This window comes from Myotis nattereri (assembly GCF_964212035.1).
Source record: "Myotis nattereri genome assembly, chromosome: X".
Lineage (NCBI taxonomy): Eukaryota > Metazoa > Chordata > Mammalia > Chiroptera > Vespertilionidae > Myotis > Myotis nattereri.
This window is the reverse complement of record NC_138078.1, coordinates 129,218,691-129,241,301: the sequence shown is the minus strand read 5'-3', so window position 1 is coordinate 129,241,301 and position 22,611 is coordinate 129,218,691. Positions and strand designations below refer to the sequence as shown.

Here is a 22,611-nt window from a genome sequence, read left to right as displayed (position 1 = left end):
ACAGGAGCCCAGTGAGGCCCTAGAGCACCTCCTAAACAGAAGACCTGTAAGTCAGTATTTGTCAGAGCTGCCGAGGGTGCGCATCTCTGCTGAGGTCACTGACTGTCTCCCTCTCTCCCCCAGGCTCCAGGGAACCCATCTCCCATCATCCTGCTCACACTTCCACCTGCTACCCACAACAAGAGTCATCATGTCTCACTCCTCAAAGCGCCCACGCCTCACATTTGAGCCAAACTTTCAGGCCCAAAGTGAGATAATGTTTCCCATACCTGAGGAGGAGAACTCCTCCATTTCCTCTTGCTCTTTCAGCTTCTCCTACCCCTCCACCTCCCCCTCCCCCTCCCCTCCATCCTCTCCTGTAATCCCAGGCAGCTTAGAGGAGGAAGAGGAAAAGGAGGCTGAGAAGGAGGGGGAAAACAAAAAGGAGGAGGAAGCAGAGGAGGAGGGAGCAGAGGAGGAGGGAGAGGGGAAGGAGGTGGGAAAGGTGGCAGAGGAGGAGGGGCAGGGGGAGGAGGAGGAGGAGGAGAAGGCTGAGAAGGAGTGGTGGGAGGAGGGGGACGAGGAGAAGGAGGAGGAGGAGAAGAAGAAGGCTGTGAAGGAGTGGCGGGAGGAGGGGGACAAGGAGAAGGAGGAGGAGAAGAAGAAGGCTGTGAAGGAGTGCTGGGAGGAGGGGGACGAGGAGAAGGAGGAGGAGAAGAAGAAGGCTGTGAAGGAGTGGTGGGAGGAGGGGGACGAGGAGAAGGAGGAGGAGAAGAAGAAGGCTGTGAAGGAGTGGCGGGAGGAGGGGGACGAGGAGAAGGAGGAGGAGGAGAAGAAGGCTGTGAAGGAGTGGTGGGAGGAGGGGGACAAGGAGAAGGAGGAGGAGAAGAAGAAGGTTGTGAAGGAGTGGTGGGAGGAGGGGGACGAGGAGAAGGAGGAGGAGAAGAAGAAGGCTGTGAAGGAGTGGTGGGAGGAGGGGGACGAGGAGGAGGAGGAGAAGCAGGAGAAGCAGGAGCAGCCTGCTGCTGAGACATCAAGACCTCCCCAGAGTCCTCAGAGATCCACGGCATGGAGCACATCAGTTGGAGGCTCCAGAAACCAAGACAACGAGGATGCAAGCTCTCTGCAGACCTCAGCAGACCCCGAGTCTCTGCATAGCGACCGCATAGATGAGAATGTGACCAATTTGGTGCATGCCATGATCCTCAGGTATCGTTTGAGGAAGCCTATTACAAAGGCAGAGATGCTACACGTTGTTAACAATAGGGACAAGAGTCAATTCTCTGTGATTTTTAAGAAAGCTTGTAAGTGCTTGGAGGTAATCTGTGGCATTGATGTGAAGGAAGTGGTTCCTGCCACCCACACCTATGTCCTTGTCAACTCACTGGATCTCACCTATGATGAGATGCTTAGTGACCACCAGAGCATGCCTAAAAACGGCCTCCTGATCATCATCCTGGGTATGATCTTCCTAGAGGGCAACTGTGCCCCTGAGGAAGACATTTGGGAGTTCCTGAATATGATGGGAGTTTATGCTGGGAGGGAGCACTTCATTTATGGGGAGCCTAGGAATCTCATCACCAGAACATGGGTGCAGGAGAATTACCTGGAGTACCAGCAGGTGCTTAATAGTGATCCACCACGCTACCAATTTATGTGGGGTCCAAGGGCCCATGCTGAAACCAGCAAGTTGCAAGTTCTGGAATTTTTGGCCAAGATCAAAGGGACTGACCCCATTTCCTTCTCATGCTGGTATGAGGAGGCTTTAAGAGATGAGCAAGAGAGAGCCCAGGCCAGAATTGGCCCTGTCGGTCATGCGGCTGCCATGTTCATTGGCACAGCCTCTCCTTCCCCAACGGAAGAATGAGCACGAATCTTCACTCTGTGTTTGAAAAGGGCATTCACATTTCTAAGTAGAGGAGAGTCAGAGGCTGGGTCAGGCTGGGAAGAATACAGTGTACAACAGCTTTGTGTTCTCTGTTGATGGCTTGGAGGTTTATCCTTTGTTCCCCCTCCTTTGGGTTTTTCTTAAAAAGCTGTTCCTTTCCATGGACGGTTTATTAGCTTTAGAATCTAAGTTGATGAATGAAAGTGGTCTCACATGCATTGTTGCTCTTTGGGTTTAAGAATGAGTTTTGATATTTTAAAAAATAAATTGGGGAAACTTCCTTCTTTTGTGATCTGGAAGAAAATATGATGACACTGGAATGGGAATTTCCTTGGAAATGTGAAAGAAGCCTGCAGAAATTAGAGGGGGGGAATGTAACAGGTGGTTAATTTTTGGATTCCTTAACCATTTCAGTTTATTCTGTAACATTAAAAGATATATACCTGGATTTCCTTGACTTATTCAAGAAAGTTGGTGTAATCATAGAAAATGTTAATAAAGGAATTTTACAAATGCTCACCTACTCATTTATTTGCCAGACATTAATTGTATATGTCCTCTTTGGAAAGCACTGTGTCAATAGTGGAGATACTAGGATAAGCAAGACACACCGCTACCCAAAGAATGGTAGAGGCTAGGAGCAGCACTCACATCAGGAAGATGGTGAGGTGTCCTCCAATACCTACAGAACAAGTGAAAACAAGGAGGGAGGAGGTGAGATTCCAGATGGGAGCACTCAAGTGAAAATGCCCTGAGCCAAGGCAGTCTGGGGCTAAGGGAAACTGCAATTCCTTCCGTGGGAGTTAATTTTAAATTAAGCTGTGGTTGGTGGCAGGGGCCAGGCACTCAGGGGCTGTGTTCTTGAAGTGTGAGAAAAGCCTGACATGGAAAACTGCTTAGTAGTCACTTTTGGATCCTGGACAAACCAGGGAGAAGTCTCCACTTTGGGTTGGGTATGTGCGGTGACCTGCACCTTGGAGAGGGTCCGACGGGTAGAGGCGGAGTGGGATGAAAGACCAAGAGACGGGGTTGGGAGGACTGGCACAAGGCACCAGCACCAGCACCAGCACCAGCAACTTTGTTCTTTACACACACTGCTTTATATCTAAGCTGTGGCTGGTCATGCTTCATAGATCACTGCTAGGACTTGGCCCATTATAGGGAAGTAGCAGATTGTTACAGGCTGGGCAAGACTGGGCAAGCTTTGTCTAGATCCATCTATGTTTGACCGTTACTATGACAATCAGGTTATGTTTTAGTAACTGCACTTTTAGCCACCGAGGTCCTGCCTCAGTCAAGCCTTGTCTAGTTCCACTTTGCTGCAAACTCTAATAAGGCCTTAAACCTTTCCTGAGCTTTGACCTTAAAACCTTCCAGGATCGACACAGGGTAGAGTCCAGGGCTTTGCCATGTCCTCTGGTCAGCCCAGACTTTGCCAGCAGCATGACGGTCCCCAACAGGTATGGAAAGTGTCCTGAACTTTTTGTTCTAGTGCAGTGAACACAGTGCATGAACCAGGTGTTCTAGACATATCTGGAGTGTAATTAGGCCAACTCTAAGCAATGTCTAGATTTTGGTGGTAGTGAAATGATTGAAAATTGCATTTTGATGGATGAGTGACTGGGAGGGAAGGAAGGAGTCGTCGGTCTTTGAGTTAAATTCTGGGAACTCTGAGTTATATCAGCTGGGGAAGACTAATCTATATCCAAATTAATGTATCCTCTAAGACAGTGGTTCTCAACCTTGGCTGCACATTAGAATCACCTGGGAATCTTTTCAAAATTCTGATTTCTGGGCCTCATCCTCCGGAAATCCTGTTTCTTTGGTATGGGGTGGGTGCCACAACACTAGTAACAAAGAAACAGAATTTCTGGAGGATGAGGCCCTGAAATCAGGAGTTTAAAAAGATTCCCAGGTGATTCTAATGTGCAGCCAAGGTTGAGAACGACTGCTATAAGAGGAAACATTTAACAGATTTTCTTTGTGAAGCTGTATTTTTGCCTGATTTATATTCCATCTCCTGTTGAGCTGCATATTATGAGAATGTCCTCAATTAAAACCAGATCCCAGAGGAGATAGATGGCGGGAGGGTCTGGGGACAAAATAATATTAGAAATTACTGCCATTCATTAAAGTTTGAATCAATGTCAGGTACTGTGCCAGATGCTTTTCTTACTTTACATACATTCCAGCAGTTCTTCCTACAAGGCAGGGCTTATCAAACCCACTTAACAGGTGATGAATCTAAGGCTCATGGCGTTCAGTAATTTCCCCAAGATTTTGCTGCTACTAAGTGACAGCGCTCAGATAGGGAGGAGGGCAGGGCAGTGAGAGATCTTTGGTTCTGCTTTTATTGGGGTTGAATGTGGGTATCTATGCTGTCATGGGCTCACTCTTTATTCGGGAATTTAAAACACAACAGTAGGTATTTATAGCTCAGGGATGAGCAAAATGCCAAGTAGCACAAATGGTTAGTTATTGAAATCAAGTGAGATTTCAAATACAAAGGAGTGGGGGTTGCAGGCCTGGCTATTCATCTAGTCCTGTGCCTAGCAATGCATGATAGTATCTGGTGTAACATAGGCCAATATTCATAGCCACTGGGCACCTGTTTTGTTATTTAGGAACAGCTCAGAATTTTTTGAAGACGACCTGAGCCATGGACACCATCTGGATCTCCTTTAAGGCAGGTGCACACCCAGACCTGTATCTGGAAAGTCACTATGGTGATTAGGCCCAGATATTGGCAAGGTTATCCTGGACTACTAAATTATTCAAGAGTGTTGCTCAACCAAATGATGCAGGACAGCTGCTATGCTCTTCCTGGCACGACATATTGTTGGCCGTAAGGCAGCGGCTGTTGTCTGGCATGCTGATGGTCCACATATCCCCATTGACCCATTTATTCAGACTATACTGCCATTTCTAGCTGCTAATGAGGATTCTGATATTTCACAAGCCTATTTATATAAGTTGCCCAGTACCATTCATACAGATTTCCCACCACCTCTCCTGGACCCTTCTTCCTGCACTGAACTCTAGACTCATAGCGATGACTGCCAGCTTGTCTGGGGCTCTCTGGACTTGCTTTTGCACATGGTTTCTCTTGTGGGCTCTAATAATTGTTCTCCCCAGAATGCTCTCTGTGCCCCTCACAGACTTAGGGTGTCCTGGCCGGTCATATTCCCTGGTTCCTAGTCATTCTGGCTGAATCATTGCTTCTCAAAGTAAAGGGGAAATGCCATACAGACATTTGAGGATTTTAAATCATGCCCAGTGGAATCCTTTTACTCAGGACATCACTGCATAAATCCAGCTTTATATGGATGAGGGGTTAAGTCAATTTTTTGTTTAACCTAATGAGAAAATTGGAGACATACATTAAAATAATATTGATGCACCCTAACTGGTTTGGCTCAGTGGATAGAGCGTCGGCTTGTGGAATCAAGGGCCCCAGGGTTGATTCTGGTCAAGGGCATGTACCTTGGTTGCTGGCACATCCCCAGTAGGGGGTGTGCAGGAGGCAGGTGATCGATGTTTCTCTCTCATTGATGTTTCTAACTATTCCTCTTCCTTCCTCTCTGTAAAAAATCAATAAAATATATCCTATCTAATAAAAGAGAAACATAGTAATTGGCGTATGACCGCTACCCTTCCCATTGGCTAATCAGGGCGATATGCAAATTAACTGCCAGCCAAGATGGCAGCCGGCAGCCAGGGAGCTTGAAACTAACATGAGGCTTGCTTGCTTCAGTGACAGAGGAAACCAACGTTCCCCACCTGCCTTGCCAGCCTCTGAGCTTACAGTTTAAGAAACATTGTAACAAATATAGAAGCTAAACAAAACCCAGAAACCTGCTTTCAGTGAGCCGGGATCTCAGAGCTGGAGTTATACATTGTTTCGATTATAGAACCCAAACAAACCAGATACCTTCTTTCAGCAGCAGAGGCCTCAGAGCTGGAGCCAGAGCTAAAGTTGGCCCAGAATTAAAAAAAAAAAGAAAAAGAAAAAAAGGAGCAGTTGGGAGCTTCAGTCGGCCTGAAAACAGCCCTCAGCCCCTCACCCAGACTGGCCAGGCACCCCAGTGGGGACCCCCACCCTGAAGGGGGTATGACCAGCTACAAACAGCCATCATCCCCTCACCCAGGCTGGCCAGGCACCCCAGTGGGGACCCCCACCCTGATCCAGGACACCTTTCAGGACAAACCAGCCAGCCCCATCCATGCACCAGGCCTCTATCCTATATAGTAAAAGGGTAGTATGCCTCCCAGCACTGGGATCAGCGGAGCTGAGAGGCCTCCCGGCACCGTGATCAGGGTGACAGGGGGCAGCACCCAAACCCCCTGATCGCCCTGCGGCTCTGTGTGTGACAGGAGGTGGGGCCACAACCTCCCTATCTGCCCTGCTCTGTTCCTGACAGGGGACAGCGCCCCAACCCCCTGATCAGCCCTGCTCTGTGCCTGATAGGGGGGAGCTCCCCAACCGCCTGATCACCCTGCGGCTCTGTGTGTGACAGGGTGTGGCGCCTCAACCACCTGATCGGCCCTGCTCTGTGGTGACAGGGTGCAGCGCCCCAACCCCCCCACCCCCCACGGGCCCTGCTGTGTGTGTGACAGGGTAGAGCCATAACCTCCCCATCGGCCCTGCCCTGAGTGTGAGAGTGGCGGTGCCCCAACCACCTGATGGGCCCTGTTCTGTGCGTGACAGGGGGTGGCGCTGCAACCTCCCCATTGACCCTGCCTTGAGTGTGACAGGGGGCGGTGCCCCAACCCCCCAATAGGCCCTACCCTGAGCATGACTGAGGGTGGTATCGCAACCTCCCAATCCACCCTGCTCTGTGCATGACAGGGGAAGGGGCCCCAACTCCCCAATTGGCCCTGCTCTGAGCCCGACCAGGGGCTGCACCTAGGGATTGGGCCTGCCCTCTGCCACCCGGGAGCAGGCCTAAGCCAGCAGGTTGTTATCTCCCGAGGGGTCCCAGACTGTGATAGGGCACAGTCCGGGCTGAGGGACCCCCCCTCCCCCCCCGAGTGCACAAATTTTTGTGCACCGGGCCTCTAGTTAAAAATAAAATAAAATAAAATAACATTTGTGCAACATTTTTTTACTCATAACTTTTAGCAAAAATTTAAAGATTAGTAAAATGATGTTTAAAAAAGTTTAGGATATTCACATTAATGTATGAGAAATATATTAGAATTAAATTTTGGCAATATTTATAAAAGTTTAAATATTCATACCCTTTGCACATTAACCAAACTTCTCTTTTATGTTTTTATTAGAAAACATATACATTTTCCTAAGAATTCATGTTCAAATATGTTGATTTCAGTTGTATTAATCATAGCAGGCAAAAGAAAATAACTTATATTTCCATCAGGAGAAGTATCTAATTATGACACATACATACTGTAGTATTATAGGGAGTAAGTACTATCAATTGAAAGATCTTACATTCACTTTTTAACTGGCAAGGTAAGTGAAAGTTTAATTTATATATCATCACCATGTAAGTTAAAAGAAAAACAATATATTTTAATACACATATATGAAAAATCTCAGAATAAGCTTTGAAATAATACACACCAGATTAGTAGTTGTAATTTCCTTTGAGATAGAGGTTGAATTTTGGAGGAACTTGATAAAGGGGGGCAATGTGATTGATTTGTATTTTTACAATATTTAACAAGAATATATGAACTACCACCTTTCCACCTTTATAAGTAAAATATTTAAATAAGCCCCAAATCAGAAATAGGTGTGTATTAATCAGTTAAAATAACTGTTAGCTGATGACCTGAAATATGAGTGGTTTAACACAACACATTTTTTTGTTTTTGTTGTTCATATGAATTATGGTTTTCATTGGCAGGGACGTTCTGTGGTCAGGCAACTCAGGGATCCTGGCTGCTTCTACCTTCTTGTAGCTCCATTTTCTCAGCACAGGGTCTCCATGTTTGCTGCTGAATAGTAGAGGAAGCATGAAAATGGCATACTGGCTCCAGTGAACATCCCAGGAAGGAGAGAAAAACAAGATGTGAATGAACACTTGTAGTCTCTCCCATAACTTGTCATTAGTAGGTGCTCAATAAAAAGCAACTATTATAATTTTTGTGACAATTCTCTTCATTTTTTAAAGGAGTTTCTGAGAAACCCAATTTTTCCTTGAAATTCACCAACTTTTTCAAAAGCCTATAATTTGACAGGTGCTTTCAAATATAGGATCACATCTAGTTTTCAAAGGATCCTGTAAATCTTAGCAGGAAGAAAACATACATCCTTCTTCACTCAATATCACTTTTCTGCATTGCACTTTGTAATAAACTCTATAATCTCAGCAGAATGAGAATGTTCTCTTTCCTTGTGATGATGCATGGCCAAAATATTAATTTATGATCCTCAGCTCACATGACAATATTCCTGAAGACCTTTAAAGGTACCTCTTCCTGTGGGACAGGTATACAGACAAAGGGCAATGGAAGTATGGTTGTTTTAGTCAACAAGGTTGCTGTAACAAGATATTATATATTGGGTGGTTTAAACAACTGAAATTTATTCAGTTGCAAAGTCCAAGATCACAGTGCTGGAAGATTTGGTGTATGGTGAGGCTCTTCTTCCTGGTTTGCAGATAGCCATCCTCTCATTTTATCAACATACAAAAGGCCCGGGGCACGAAATTTGTCCCCAGACCCTCTGACCATCTATCTCCTCCCTTCAGCCCAGTCTGCACTAATTTTCTTTTCCCTTCAACCCAGCCTGCACTCTCTCCAATCCGGGACCCCTCAGGGATTGGGCCTAAACCGGCAGTTGGACATCCCTCTCACAATCTGGGACTGCTGGCTTGTAACCACTCACCTGCCTGCCTGCCTGATTGCCACTAACTGCCCCCCCCCCGCCCCGCCAGCCTAATCACCCCTAACCGCCTCTGCCTGCTGGCCTGGTTGCACCTAACTGCCCACCCTGCCATCCTGGTTGTCCCCAACTGCCCCCCCCCCCCGCTAGCCTGGTTGCCCAAGCAGCCTAATGTTCAGTCATTTAGTCATCCCTCACTAACCCCCCTGCAAGCCTGGTCACCCCAGCAGCCTGCTGTTCAGTCATTTAGTCATCCCTCACTAACCCCCCTGCAAGCCTGGTCACCCCAGCAGCCTGCTGTTCAGTCCTTACTGTTACTGTGATGGCATCCTGGATAATTTGCATATTCCTCAATTATTAGTATAGATTTCCAAGAGCATTAATGTCATCAAGGAGACTTTACCCTCATAAGCTTATCCAAACCTAATTACTTCCTAAAGGCCCCACCTTATAATACTAACCCACTTGGGGTTAAGTAGTACTAAAAAGAGAAATGGAGTAAGAGACAGAAAACCCACCTCAGGCTAGGAGTGGAAACAATGCAGGCCCTAGATAAATTCAGACTAGGGTTCCCATCTGAGCGCTGTCACTTAGTAGCAGCAAAATCTTGGGGAAATTACTGAACGCCATGAGCCTTAGATTCATCACCTGTTAAGTGGGTTTGATAAGCCCTGCCTTGTAGGAAGAACTGCTGGAATGTATGTAAAGTAAGAAAAGCATCTGGCACAGTACCTGACATTGATTCAAACTTTAATGAATGGCAGTAATTTCTAATATTATTTTGTCCCCAGACCCTCCCGCCATCTATCTCCTCTGGGATCTGGTTTTAATTGAGGACATTCTCATAATATGCAGCTCAACAGGAGATGGAATATAAATCAGGCAAAAATACAGCTTCACAAAGAAAATCTGTTAAATGTTTCCTCTTATAGCAGTCGTTCTCAACCTTGGCTGCACATTAGAATCACCTGGGAATCTTTTTAAACTCCTGATTTCAGGGCCTCATCCTCCAGAAATTCTGTTTCTTTGTTACTAGTGTTGTGGCACCCACCCCATACCAAAGAAACAGGATTTCCGGAGGATGAGGCCCAGAAATCAGAATTTTGAAAAGATTCCCAGGTGATTCTAATGTGCAGCCAAGGTTGAGAACCACTGTCTTAGAGGATACATTAATTTGGATATAGATTAGTCTTCCCCAGCTGATATAACTCAGAGTTCCCAGAATTTAACTCAAAGACCGACGACTCCTTCCTTCCCTCCCAGTCACTCATCCATCAAAATGCAATTTTCAATCATTTCACTACCACCAAAATCTAGACATTGCTTAGAGTTGGCCTAATTACACTCCAGATATGTCTAGAACACCTGGTTCATGCACTGTGTTCACTGCACTAGAACAAAAAGTTCAGGACACTTTCCATACCTGTTGGGGACCGTCATGCTGCTGGCAAAGTCTGGGCTGACCAGAGGACATGGCAAAGCCCTGGACTCTACCCTGTGTCGATCCTGGAAGGTTTTAAGGTCAAAGCTCAGGAAAGGTTTAAGGCCTTATTAGAGTTTGCAGCAAAGTGGAACTAGACAAGGCTTGACTGAGGCAGGACCTCGGTGGCTAAAAGTGCAGTTACTAAAACATAACCTGATTGTCATAGTAACGGTCAAACATAGATGGATCTAGACAAAGCTTGCCCAGTCTTGCCCAGCCTGTAACAATCTGCTACTTCCCTATAATGGGCCAAGTCCTAGCAGTGATCTATGAAGCATGACCAGCCACAGCTTAGATATAAAGCAGTGTGTGTAAAGAACAAAGTTGCTGGTGCTGGTGCTGGTGCTGGTGCCTTGTGCCAGTCCTCCCAACCCCGTCTCTTGGTCTTTCATCCCACTCCGCCTCTACCCGTCGGACCCTCTCCAAGGTGCAGGTCACCGCACATACCCAACCCAAAGTGGAGACTTCTCCCTGGTTTGTCCAGGATCCAAAAGTGACTACTAAGCAGTTTTCCATGTCAGGCTTTTCTCACACTTCAAGAACACAGCCCCTGAGTGCCTGGCCCCTGCCACCAACCACAGCTTAATTTAAAATTAACTCCCACGGAAGGAATTGCAGTTTCCCTTAGCCCCAGACTGCCTTGGCTCAGGGCATTTTCACTTGAGTGCTCCCATCTGGAATCTCACCTCCTCCCTCCTTGTTTTCACTTGTTCTGTAGGTATTGGAGGACACCTCACCATCTTCCTGATGTGAGTGCTGCTCCTAGCCTCTACCATTCTTTGGGTAGCGGTGTGTCTTGCTTATCCTAGTATCTCCACTATTGACACAGTGCTTTCCAAAGAGGACATATACAATTAATGTCTGGCAAATAAATGAGTAGGTGAGCATTTGTAAAATTCCTTTATTAACATTTTCTATGATTACACCAACTTTCTTGAATAAGTCAAGGAAATCCAGGTATATATCTTTTAATGTTACAGAATAAACTGAAATGGTTAAGGAATCCAAAAATTAACCACCTGTTACATTCCCCCCCTCTAATTTCTGCAGGCTTCTTTCACATTTCCAAGGAAATTCCCATTCCAGTGTCATCATATTTTCTTCCAGATCACAAAAGAAGGAAGTTTCCCCAATTTATTTTTTAAAATATCAAAACTCATTCTTAAACCCAAAGAGCAACAATGCATGTGAGACCACTTTCATTCATCAACTTAGATTCTAAAGCTAATAAACCGTCCATGGAAAGGAACAGCTTTTTAAGAAAAACCCAAAGGAGGGGGAACAAAGGATAAACCTCCAAGCCATCAACAGAGAACACAAAGCTGTTGTACACTGTATTCTTCCCAGCCTGACCCAGCCTCTGACTCTCCTCTACTTAGAAATGTGAATGCCCTTTTCAAACACAGAGTGAAGATTCGTGCTCATTCTTCCGTTGGGGAAGGAGAGGCTGTGCCAATGAACATGGCAGCCGCATGACCGACAGGGCCAATTCTGGCCTGGGCTCTCTCTTGCTCATCTCTTAAAGCCTCCTCATACCAGCATGAGAAGGAAATGGGGTCAGTCCCTTTGATCTTGGCCAAAAATTCCAGAACTTGCAACTTGCTGGTTTCAGCATGGGCCCTTGGACCCCACATAAATTGGTAGCGTGGTGGATCACTATTAAGCACCTGCTGGTACTCCAGGTAATTCTCCTGCACCCATGTTCTGGTGATGAGATTCCTAGGCTCCCCATAAATGAAGTGCTCCCTCCCAGCATAAACTCCCATCATATTCAGGAACTCCCAAATGTCTTCCTCAGGGGCACAGTTGCCCTCTAGGAAGATCATACCCAGGATGATGATCAGGAGGCCGTTTTTAGGCATGCTCTGGTGGTCACTAAGCATCTCATCATAGGTGAGATCCAGTGAGTTGACAAGGACATAGGTGTGGGTGGCAGGAACCACTTCCTTCACATCAATGCCACAGATTACCTCCAAGCACTTACAAGCTTTCTTAAAAATCAGAGAGAATTGACTCTTGTCCCTATTGTTAACAACGTGTAGCATCTCTGCCTTTGTAATAGGCTTCCTCAAACGATACCTGAGGATCATGGCATGCACCAAATTGGTCACATTCTCATCTATGCGGTCGCTATGCAGAGACTCGGGGTCTGCTGAGGTCTGCAGAGAGCTTGCATCCTCGTTGTCTTGGTTTCTGGAGCCTCCAACTGATGTGCTCCATGCCGTGGATCTCTGAGGACTCTGGGGAGGTCTTGATGTCTCAGCAGCAGGCTGCTCCTGCTTCTCCTGCTTCTCCTCCTCCTCCTCGTCCCCCTCCTCCCACCACTCCTTCACAGCCTTCTTCTTCTCCTCCTCCTTCTCCTCGTCCCCCTCCTCCCACCACTCCTTCACAACCTTCTTCTTCTCCTCCTCCTTCTCCTTGTCCCCCTCCTCCCACCACTCCTTCACAGCCTTCTTCTCCTCCTCCTCCTTCTCCTCGTCCCCCTCCTCCCGCCACTCCTTCACAGCCTTCTTCTTCTCCTCCTCCTTCTCCTCGTCCCCCTCCTCCCAGCACTCCTTCACAGCCTTCTTCTTCTCCTCCTCCTTCTCCTTGTCCCCCTCCTCCCGCCACTCCTTCACAGCCTTCTTCTTCTCCTCCTCCTCCTTCTCCTCGTCCCCCTCCTCCCACCACTCCTTCTCAGCCTTCTCCTCCTCCTCCTCCTCCCCCTGCCCCTCCTCCTCTGCCACCTTTCCCACCTCCTTCCCCTCTCCCTCCTCCTCTGCTCCCTCCTCCTCTGCTTCCTCCTCCTTTTTGTTTTCCCCCTCCTTCTCAGCCTCCTTTTCCTCTTCCTCCTCTAAGCTGCCTGGGATTACAGGAGAGGATGGAGGGGAGGGGGAAGGGGAGGTGGAGGGGTAGGAGAAGCTGAAAGAGCAAGAGGAAATGGAGGAGTTCTCCTCCTCAGGTATGGGAAACATTATCTCACTTTGGGCCTGAAAGTTTGGCTCAAATGTGAGGCGTGGGCGCTTTGAGGAGTGAGACATGATGACTCTTGTTGTGGGTAGCAGGTGGAAGTGTGAGCAGGATGATGGGAGATGGGTTCCCTGGAGCCTGGGGGAGAGAGGGAGACAGTCAGTGACCTCAGCAGAGATGCGCACCCTCGGCAGCTCTGACAAATACTGACTTACAGGTCTTCTGTTTAGGAGGTGCTCTAGGGCCTCACTGGGCTCCTGTCTTCCTGGATGGTTTGTCTCCCAGGAACCTGTAAGATGATGTGAGAAAGCTCCTCAGGGTGTAGCCAGCCAGCACAGCCCAGGGCTTCTAGGGCTGACTGTCAGCACGTGGTGTTGGGGACTGTGTGGAGACTTTGATAGACATTCAGGGTATGTATCTCATATTGTCTTCTCGCTCTGCCTGGGCCTCCTCTGCTCTGCTGCCTTGAGGACCGTACCTCACACAGAGGCCCTCTCCTCACAACTGCTATCTGAGGGTTACCTGCATCCCTCACATTGATGCCTGGTGGGGCCTGGGACACCTCCCTCTGCTGTCCTGGGTCCTGACCATTCAGAACAAGCCCTCACCTCCCTGAGACCATCTAGAACAGTGGTTCTCTGCCTTCCTAATGCCGTGACCCTTTAATACAGTACCTCATGTTGTGGTGACCCCCAATGTCACTGTTACAAATTGAACATAATTAAAGCATAGAGATTAATCGCAAAAACAATATGTAATTACAGATGTGTTTTCCGATGGTCTCAGGCGACCCCTGTGAAAGGGTCATTCAACCCCCAAAGGGGTCGCGACCCACAGGTTGAGAACCGCTGCTCTAGAAGAAAATGAGGGTGCACTGTATCCAGCCACTGTGCCTCAGGGCCTCCCAGATCTCACAGCAGGGGGAGGGTAGAGCTGGGTACGCCTTAAGTCCTACGGTGAGGGTGTGCTGCCCTCAGTGCTCACTCAGGGTCCTTACCTTAAATCCTGGCAGAGTCTGGGACTCGTCCCTCTGCTGACCTGCTGTGGCTCCCCGTCAGACCACTGCCTCCTTAGAGCAAGGCCCTCATCTCCCTGAGAACCCCTGGACAAAGGTGCCAAGGCTCCACTTCGTGCCACCCCTGTTTAGTCCTTCCATTGCCGATGGCAAGGGCTGGGCCCCATCAGTTGGATGGTGGGCTATCCTCAATCCTCTTTCATGGTTTTCATCTTTATGGGTGATAGGTCCTGGGCCAACCCCTGCTAACTGGACATCACCCCCTCAGAAAATGACCTCACCTTGCCGAGACAGCTCCCGCACCCTTGGAAAAAGTCAGAGCATATTATGTCCAGCCAACCCTGCCTGGGTCCTGCCAGAGCTGAGAATGGAAAACAGCCAGGCTCTGCACAGTCTCTTCTTTCTGGGGTGGGAATTACCTTTGGTCCTCACCAAGGGTCCTTTCCTGGACTCCTGGTAGAGCCGGGACTCCTTCCTCTTCAGACCTGATGTGGCTCCCACAGCTGACCGGCCTTCGTATGCACACCGAGGCACTCCACTCCCTGAGGCCGTCGCCAAGACAAAAGTAAAGGGACATCACATCCAGCCATCCCTGCCCGGGGTATCCCAGGACTGACCGCAGGGATGCGGGTTCCCTCTGTCATCCCTCAAAGTATTCCTCCTTGCTCCTGGCAGGGCCTGGGCCCACCTCCTCGAGTGACCTGAAATCAGCCCCTCAGACCAAGGCCTCACCTTCCAGAAACATCTCCGCCCACCCCATGCAGGAAGTGAGGGAGCACCACATCTCGGAATTACTGTCCAGTTCCTCCCAGGGTGGATATTGGGAACAGGGTGGCGTTTCTGTGAGCAACTGCCCTTCTGTCTGAGTTAGGGGGTACCCTTAGTCCCCCTTCAAGGTCCTTATCTTACTTTGACGCCTCACAGATCCTGGGATTCTTTCCTCTGCTGATGTCACTAGCTCAGACCAAGGCCTTCACTTCCCTGGGACACTGCAGGCAAAAGGAAAAAGACACCAAATCTAGACACACCTGCCTGGGGTCTGTTCTGGCATGGGGAATATGGTCAGTCCTCCCTCAAAGTATTTATTCATCTGTATTCTGAGCCAGGTCTGTCCTGCCCTCCTCTGACCTGAAGCTCCTCCTCCAGCCACGACCTCACCTTCCTCATGTACTCCATCACCTTGACTCCAGGTAGAGCTCCTGGCAAATGTGAGAGTTTTCCCATCTGGCCATACCAACTCAGATCCTCCCAGGGATGAGATTCTGTGGGGTCCATCTTTTGGGGGAAAGGGGCCGTCAGGCCTCACTAAGGGTCCTTACCTTGATGCCAGCCAGAACCTGAGACTCTGCCCTCTTCTGAGCTGCTGTGGCTCCCCCTAAAACGGTCGCCTCCTTAGACCACCTCTCTGAGACCTTCCTCCAGACAAAAGTAAGGAAATGCCACATAGGGCCAACATTTCCATACTCTCCTGGGGTTGGCAGGAGGGGAAGGGTGGGACTGGGGCCCTCTAGCTATTGGGGGGGTTTCCAGGGCAGGCTGAGGCCACATCAACCTAGGGTGGGAGACCTTCTCGCCCCCTTCTCACAGCCCTCTGCTTGATGCCTGGCAGGATCTGGCTGTATCCTCTATTAACTATCCTGAAGTCACAAACCTCAGAAAAAGCCTCAGCTCCCCCAGATTCCCAAAGTGGACGTCAGAAAACAATACATTCGGTAACCCTCCTGTGTGGCCTGCCAGGCCTGACTGCAGGGGCATTTCTGTGAGATCCCTCTCCATGGGGTGAGAGGTCCTCCCCCAGAGTCTTCATGTTGACACTTTGCAGGGTGTGATAGCCTCCCTCTGCTGAACTCAGGCCACACTCATGGGAACAAGGTCTTCACCTTCATGAGACACCCCCATCCCCCGGGGAGGTGGGTAATGAAAGAGGGCTACATTCAGCGACCATGCCCCTAGTCCTCCCATTTTGACAGCAAGGGCAGAGAGTGCCTGGGTCCTATCTGTTGTGCTGTAGGGAGTGCTCTCAGTCCTGACACTGGCAAACCCCAAGTTGGGCCTCAGACTCTACCCTCTGCAGGCTGCTCTGGCTCTTTCAGAGCTAGGTTGTCTCTCCCTTGAGAACCTCCAGATAAAAGCAAAGAGAGGCCACATCCTGCCACTCCTGCCCTGGGTGTCCTAGGGCTGTGACAGGGGCTGAACACTATCTGTCCTACAGTGTATGTGTGTGTGTGGGGGGGGGGGGGGCGGATGGGGGGGGTGAGGGGAGGGGAATATCTTCTGTCCTCCCACAGTCCCTCAATGTATTCAGTGCCTCCTCAGATCAAGGCTTCACTCCCAAGGGGCAAGCCCCAGAAGTTCCTGAAAGAAGTAAGGAAATACCACACGTGACCGCTACTGCCTGTGTCTTCCCATGGTTGACAGGGAGTGGAGTGGGGTGTCTGTGGAGCCCCTCTGTCTGAAGTGAATTGTCCCATCATCTATCCTCAAAGTGTTCATATGTATTCCTGGCAGGTCCGGCATCTCCTGTTCCCTCAGCCCAGGGTCACTGTGTCCCTGCGTTGTCAGAAAAGGAAGTCAGTGATGGATAAAGAGAGGTGTCTGTGCTCCACAGCCCTGCCCGAGGCTTCTGTGAGAGGCAGGCTATTGTGAGACCCCCACAATCTGGATTCCCAGGTCCTCTCACTCCTCCCTCAAGGTTCTCATCTTGAAGCCTGGCAGGGCCTAGGCCTCCACCCTCTACTGACCTGAGTCTGCACCACACCCCTCAGAAAAAGCCTCATACTCAGCCAGACTCCCAAACGCCCTCTGATTACCAGAGCTAAGCACAAAGGGAAGCCTGGGGCCGTGTGCTGTCTGTGCTGTGCTGTGTGTGTTTGTGTGCGTGTGCGCGCGAGCGTGCGTGTGGTGTGTGAGGGTATGCGCTAGTGCGAGTGAGCGCGTGAGCGTGTGCGCGTGATGTGTGTGTGCGCGAGCAAGCACGCGTGTGCTGTGTGTACGCGTGCGAGCATGTGTGTGGTGTGTGTGTGTGCGAGCGAGCGCATGTGTGCTGTGTGTGGGGGGCGCGTGCGAGCGAGCGTGTGCTGTGTGGGGGGGGCGCGTGCGAGCGAGCGTGTGCTGTGTGTGTGTATGCGCGAGTGTGCAAGCGTGCGTGTGCTGTGGGGGGGCCGCACGCGGGCGAGCAAGCGTGTGCTGTGTGCGTGTGTGTGTGTGGCGCGCGTGCGTGCACAAGCGCCTGTGTTTGCGCGTGCGTGCTGGGCGGGCAGCGGCTGGCGCACCCTCTCTGTGGTGAGTTCTTCCCTCAGTACTTTCTCAGGGGTGCTTAGCAGAGGCAGGGGCACCTCCTGCTTCCCCAGCTGCCACAGCCTCATGTCCCTGGGACTCTGAGCTGGAGGGCGGGCCTGGACACACTATATTGAAGGGCCTCGCCTGTGTTGTCTCAAAGCCAACGGCAAGTTCATGGCAAAGCTTCCCCCGCCCCCCTCGCCCCCCCCCCCACCCCCCCCCCCCCACACACACACTGAACGGAGGTTTCCTCCATTAGGCAGGACCAGCGAGTGTCTCAGACGCCTTTCTCTGCTGAGCTGACACGGGGCCCACAGACGAAACCTTATGTCGCTCAGACTCTGGAGACAGAACCGAAACGCCACATCAACCACGGATGCTTGGAGCTCCCCAGGACTGAGGGCACCCCAGCACCCTGTTTGGCCCCCACCCTCTGCGGTGGGCGGTCTCCCGTGCTCAGGGTGCTCACCTTCATGCCAGGCCGAGCCTCGAATTAATTTCTCACTCTTTGGACCTAACTCCGCAGGCCTCAGAGAAAAACGTCACGTCCCTCAGGCTCCTGAGGCGAAAATGCCAAAGGAGCCCAATTCGGGAACGCTGTGTGGGGTCGCCCAGGGACCACTGCAGGGGCAGGGCGGGGCAGGATTGGTGGCCCTGTGTCTGCAGTGGGCGGTTCCTTCCTGGCTTCCTCAGAGACCTCGCTCTGATGATTGGCCAGTCCTAGGACTCCCTCCATCTGTGGATCTGAAGCCCCACCCCCCAGCTCCAGCAATAGAGAGCTGGACACAGAACATCCGGAGAACCTGCCTGGCTCTCCCAGGGTTCATGGTAAGGGCAAGGGGTGGGGGAGGAGGCGGGAGCTTCCCGCCACTGTCTGAGGGGCAGCTCCCCGCAAGCAAGCACGCACACCTCCACTAGGGTCCTCCTTAAGGTGCCGACCTGAGTCTGACCCGCTCAGAAGAAGCCCCTTGTCCCTCAGGCTCAAAAAAACGCAAGCTGTGAAGTGCCATATCCAGACACCTGTGCGTGGATTTGCCCGGGGCTGAGGCCACAGGCAGGACCGAGTTTGGCCCCTACCCTCGGTGGCGGTGGGGGGAGACCTAACCTTCTTCCTAGGGATCCTCGCCCTGATCATTGCCCAGGCCCAGGACTCCTCCACCTGAGGGTCTGAAGCCCCACCCCTCGGACGGGTCGGGGGAATGCAATTCTCAAAAGAGAACTTCTGGGAACCCTGCCTGGCTATCCCAAGGAAAGGGAAATGGTGGTGGGGTGCGGGAGACTCCTCTGTCTGCGGGTGGGGGGGGGGGATGTGGAGGGCAAGGGGGGCAGCTCCCCGCACACCTCCCCTAGGGTCCTCCTTAAGGTGCTGACCTGAGTTTGACCTGCTGAGAAGAAGCCTCCTTTCCCCAGGGCAGTACCATATCCAAAGAAACACCTGTGCAGGGATTTGCCTAGGGCTGAGGCCACAGGCAAATCCCGGCAGAACCGAACCTGGCCCCTACCCTCTGGGGTGGGACGTTTCCCCGTCTTCCTCATGGTCCTCACCCGGAAGTCTGGCAGAGACCAGGCTTTTCTCCCTTCTGACTGAACTCCACACCCTTCACAGAAAACCTCAAGTCCCTCAGATTCCCCCCCCAGAGGACAGTCCCCAAACGCCACAACCAGAAACACTGCCTGGGGTCAACCAGAAACACTGCCTGGGGTCTCCCAGGACCACTGCAGGGGCAAGGCCGGACCAGGACCCCTCTACTCTGTCTGGAGTGGAAACACCACTGAGTCCTGGCTCAGAGTCTTCACCTTGACTCCTAGCACCGCCTGGGCAGCTTCCCTCTGCCTGCGTTCCTGGGCTCCAGATCCAGCTGCTTCCCACCCTGAAAACATCAGGGTGGAAGTGGTGAGGGAGCAGCAGATGGTCCCTATGAGCCAGGGCTACCCAGCGTGGACCTCAGCAGCAGGGCAAGGTACACCCCCACACCCTTCTACCCCACACTATCTGAGAATGTAGGCTTACTTTCAGACAGATCCAAGGCATTTCTATTTACTCCGGTCAGGGCTTGCATGTCCTCCCTTTGGCAGACCTCGTGATGCACCCCTCAGTCCAAGGCCCCCTTTCCATGAGACTGCCCCTCTGGAGGGAAGACATGGGGCAGAGATCACTTCTGCCTGAGTGCCCTGCTTGGCACCTTCCATGCTGACAGTGTTGGGGGAGGGCCTTCTGTGTGCCCCCCTCTTTCTTGGGGCAGAAGACTCAGAAATCCTGTCTCAGGATCCTCCTCTGGAGGGCTGGCAGGGCCCGAGTCCCACCATCCCCCCACCTGACATGGAAAGGGGCAACTCAGAGCAAGGCCTTCAGCTCCCCCCGATTCCCTAGTGTGAAGTCAGGGCCTGCCACTCCCACCCCCACACTGGGGCCTCCCAGGGCTTAAAGTAGGCAGAGGGCTGGATTCTGTGCTACCTCCTGTATGTGGGGTAGGGGTCAATTCGGTCCTCCCTCAGGGCCTGCAACTTGCTGTCTGGCAGAGACCAGAGCCTCTCTTCTGCCCGCATCCAGCGACCCTGGCCTGGGTCTTCCCAGGGAGAATTGCAGCAACATGGCAGGAAAGGGGCCTATTTCATCAGGAACTCCTATTTTCCTTCAAGTCCTCACTCTGATACCTGGCAAGGTTTGGCCTCTTCCCTCTGCTGACCTGTCTGCCAGGCTCAGACCAAGGCCTCCACTCCCTGAGATTCCCCCATATGAAACACAGGGCGCTGCTCAGCCTGAGACCCCTGCCTGCAGTCTCCCAGGAGTAACGTAAGCAGCGATGTGGGATTCAGTGGGGTACCCTCTTCTGGAAGGGGTGGACTGCTCAGTCCTCTCCTTGGGAGGCTCCTCCTCTTGGATCCTGGCTTCTCAATGAAAGACTAGGTGGGAAATGATCCCGCCACCCCACCCGCCCTGACTGTTTGCTCAAGTGCAGCTCTTACAGAGAATGGTTTGGGTTCTAGCTAGATACTGGGGGGGGGGGGGGGTGTAGTAGCACCCATGACAGAGAAGAAGCCCAACTTCCCTAGGGTCTCTGTACCAGCCAGACTCAGACTTTGGAAACATTTTATTCTAAAAAAGTTATTTTGTACATGGAAAAGGCTGAACAGCTTGATTTGGGGATGTCCTGCCTCCTTTCAGCTAATCTGACATTCCATTGTCCAGTACAGTGATTTTCTTTGGTATAGCCCTCATTTGTAGTTGGAAATATTTTGTACACTTTACCCTTCTACCAAGTGTATATGTAAAATGTGTGTGTGTGTGTGTGTGTGTTGCGTGAAAAAAGCCTACTCTCCCTACAGGTGATACTATTCAAATTTAGGCCATTCCTTAATTTTGCTACAATAAAGTATTTTTTTATTTTATTTCTTAAAGTATTACAAAGGGTATTACATATGTGTCCATTTTTCCCCCCCGCCCTAGACAATCCCCTAGCCTCCCGTATCCCCCATTGTCTTATGTCCATTGGTTATGCTTATATGCATGCATACAAGTCCTTTGGTTGATCTCTTACCCCCCTACCTCCTATTTTTAAAGGAAAACAACCCGTTCTCATTAGAGTGGTTTTAGGAGAATATTAGCAGCACTGAGTCATATTGCCTCAATCAGCCCCATCTTTCCCACTGTCCTCACTTTACCCAAGGCTGCTGGCTTTTGTGGTCTTAGGGGAAGCTTTTGATGTCTGCAGGGATGCAGAAGCACAAGTTTAAAATCTTTGCCCCTCCCTATACTGTCCTCTGCCTTCTATTAAAATTACAAACTATGTCCAACTTCTCATAGGTCCAGAGCAGGGGTGGGCAAACTTTTTGACTCGAGGGCCACAATGGGTTCTTAAACTGGACCGGAGGGCTGGAACAAAAGCATGGATGGAGTGTTTGTGTGGACTAATATAAATTCAAAGTAAACATCATTACATAAAAGGGTACGTTCTTTTTTTTCAATAGTTTTATTCATTTCAAATGGGCCAGATCTGGCCCCAGGCCGTAGTTTGCCCACAGCTGGTCCAGAGCGCCCTCACTCCACATCAAGTACCAGTTCAACACAATCCTCAGTCTCCCCCAGGGTTTATCATACTTTGTTTTGATTTTATTATTGTTTCTCATTCTTTCTTCTGTGGTTTCCCAGGCTTGCTTTTGGGAGCAGAAGATAGCAGCCCAAGCCCAATTCTCATCTTGGAAGCTACAGGTAAGACACTGAGTGGGTAAATCAGAATTGACATCTTTACAGATGAGGTGGATAAATATGTAATACCTGGTCATTTGCAACTTATTTTACCTGCATCTATCAGTAAATGTTGCCTCTTTAATGATCTCATACATTTATGTGATGATTCTTTTAAGAAAATTTTTGGATTTTGTTGTTGTTGTGAATGGGATATTTTAAAATACATATACTAATTAGTTATTGCTTTTTTTGGTTTCAAGGCTGTTGTTTTTGCTACAGTGAACTTACACTATCTTTCTTAGGTGTTTTATTCATTTGAATATTCCACGTGTTTATTCCTTAGTATTTTCTACATAGCTGATCATATTATCACCATTTAGTATCATTTTCTTTTCAATATTCATACCTCTTATTTATTTTTGATATCCACAGCTCTGGCTTTGTGTGTCAGTGTAGTTTTGAAGAATAGAGATGGTCATATGTGTCTTTCCCCTGACTTTCATGGGAATTTTTCTTTGCTATAGATTTAAGAAATGGAAATTCCCTTCTAATCTTATTAGTTTTCTACAATACCCCATGAATTTGTATTGAATTTCTCTCTGTCCTTATTTTTCTATACCCATTAATTTAATCTATTCCATTTTTCTCGTGTTATTTGTTAAATTGTATATCCCAAAATTCATATGTTGAAGTCTTTGATCCCATTAACTCAGAATTTGACGGAATGTGTGTATAAGGCCTTTAAAGAGGTTATTAAGGTAAAATGAGGTCATAAGAATGGCCCTAATCTAATATGACTCTTGTCCTCAGAAGAAGAGGGTATGAGAACATACATAGTAAGGAAAGATCATGGGAAGATAGAGGGAAGTGATAGCCATCTGCAAGCCAAGGAAACAGCTTCAGAAGAAACTAGCCCTGCCAACACACTGATCTTTTACTTCTAGTCTCCAGAATTTTAAGGAAATTAATTTATGTT

The 22,611-nt window shown here is 49.7% G+C and overlaps 3 protein-coding genes across 3 annotated transcripts in view; 1 reads left to right on the top strand and 2 right to left on the bottom strand.

Moving 5' to 3' along the window:
- LOC308511831 (melanoma-associated antigen 10-like) overlaps nucleotides 1–1,939 on the top strand; it is a gene marked incomplete at its 5' end in the record, with an annotated part of 45,773 nt that extends 43,834 nt beyond the window's left edge. Inside the window, one exon of the mRNA XM_081081684.1 lies at nucleotides 1,385–1,939. Coding sequence (XP_080937810.1) covers nucleotides 1,385–1,846 — 462 coding nt within the window. The 3' untranslated portion in view covers nucleotides 1,847–1,939. The remainder of the gene's footprint in view (nucleotides 1–1,384) is intronic.
- A 9,146-nt stretch (nucleotides 1,940–11,085) lies between these two features.
- On the bottom strand, nucleotides 11,086–13,441 carry LOC308536038 (melanoma-associated antigen 10-like). The gene is made up of 2 exons (XM_081115053.1): nucleotides 13,368–13,441; nucleotides 11,086–13,290 (listed from the first exon to the last, which is right to left on the bottom strand). Exon 2 carries the CDS (start codon nucleotides 13,221–13,223, stop codon nucleotides 11,625–11,627), a length of 1,599 nt encoding a protein of 532 aa, XP_080971179.1. The 5' UTR covers nucleotides 13,224–13,290; nucleotides 13,368–13,441; the 3' UTR covers nucleotides 11,086–11,624.
- A 1,145-nt stretch (nucleotides 13,442–14,586) lies between these two features.
- The window catches only part of LOC308536036 (uncharacterized protein), an 84,077-nt gene continuing 76,052 nt past the window's right edge, over nucleotides 14,587–22,611 (bottom strand). The window contains exons 2-3 of the mRNA XM_081115049.1: nucleotides 15,077–15,156; nucleotides 14,587–14,709 (exon numbers count right to left, since the gene is read on the bottom strand). Coding sequence (XP_080971175.1) covers nucleotides 15,122–15,156 — 35 coding nt within the window. The 3' untranslated portion in view covers nucleotides 14,587–14,709; nucleotides 15,077–15,121. The remainder of the gene's footprint in view (nucleotides 14,710–15,076; nucleotides 15,157–22,611) is intronic.

Bases quoted from the DNA above. Each gene is read 5' to 3' on its own strand.
- LOC308536038 (XM_081115053.1), bottom strand. From the start codon at position 13,223: ATGTCTCACTCCTCAAAGCGCCCACGCCTCACATTTGAGCCAAACTTT.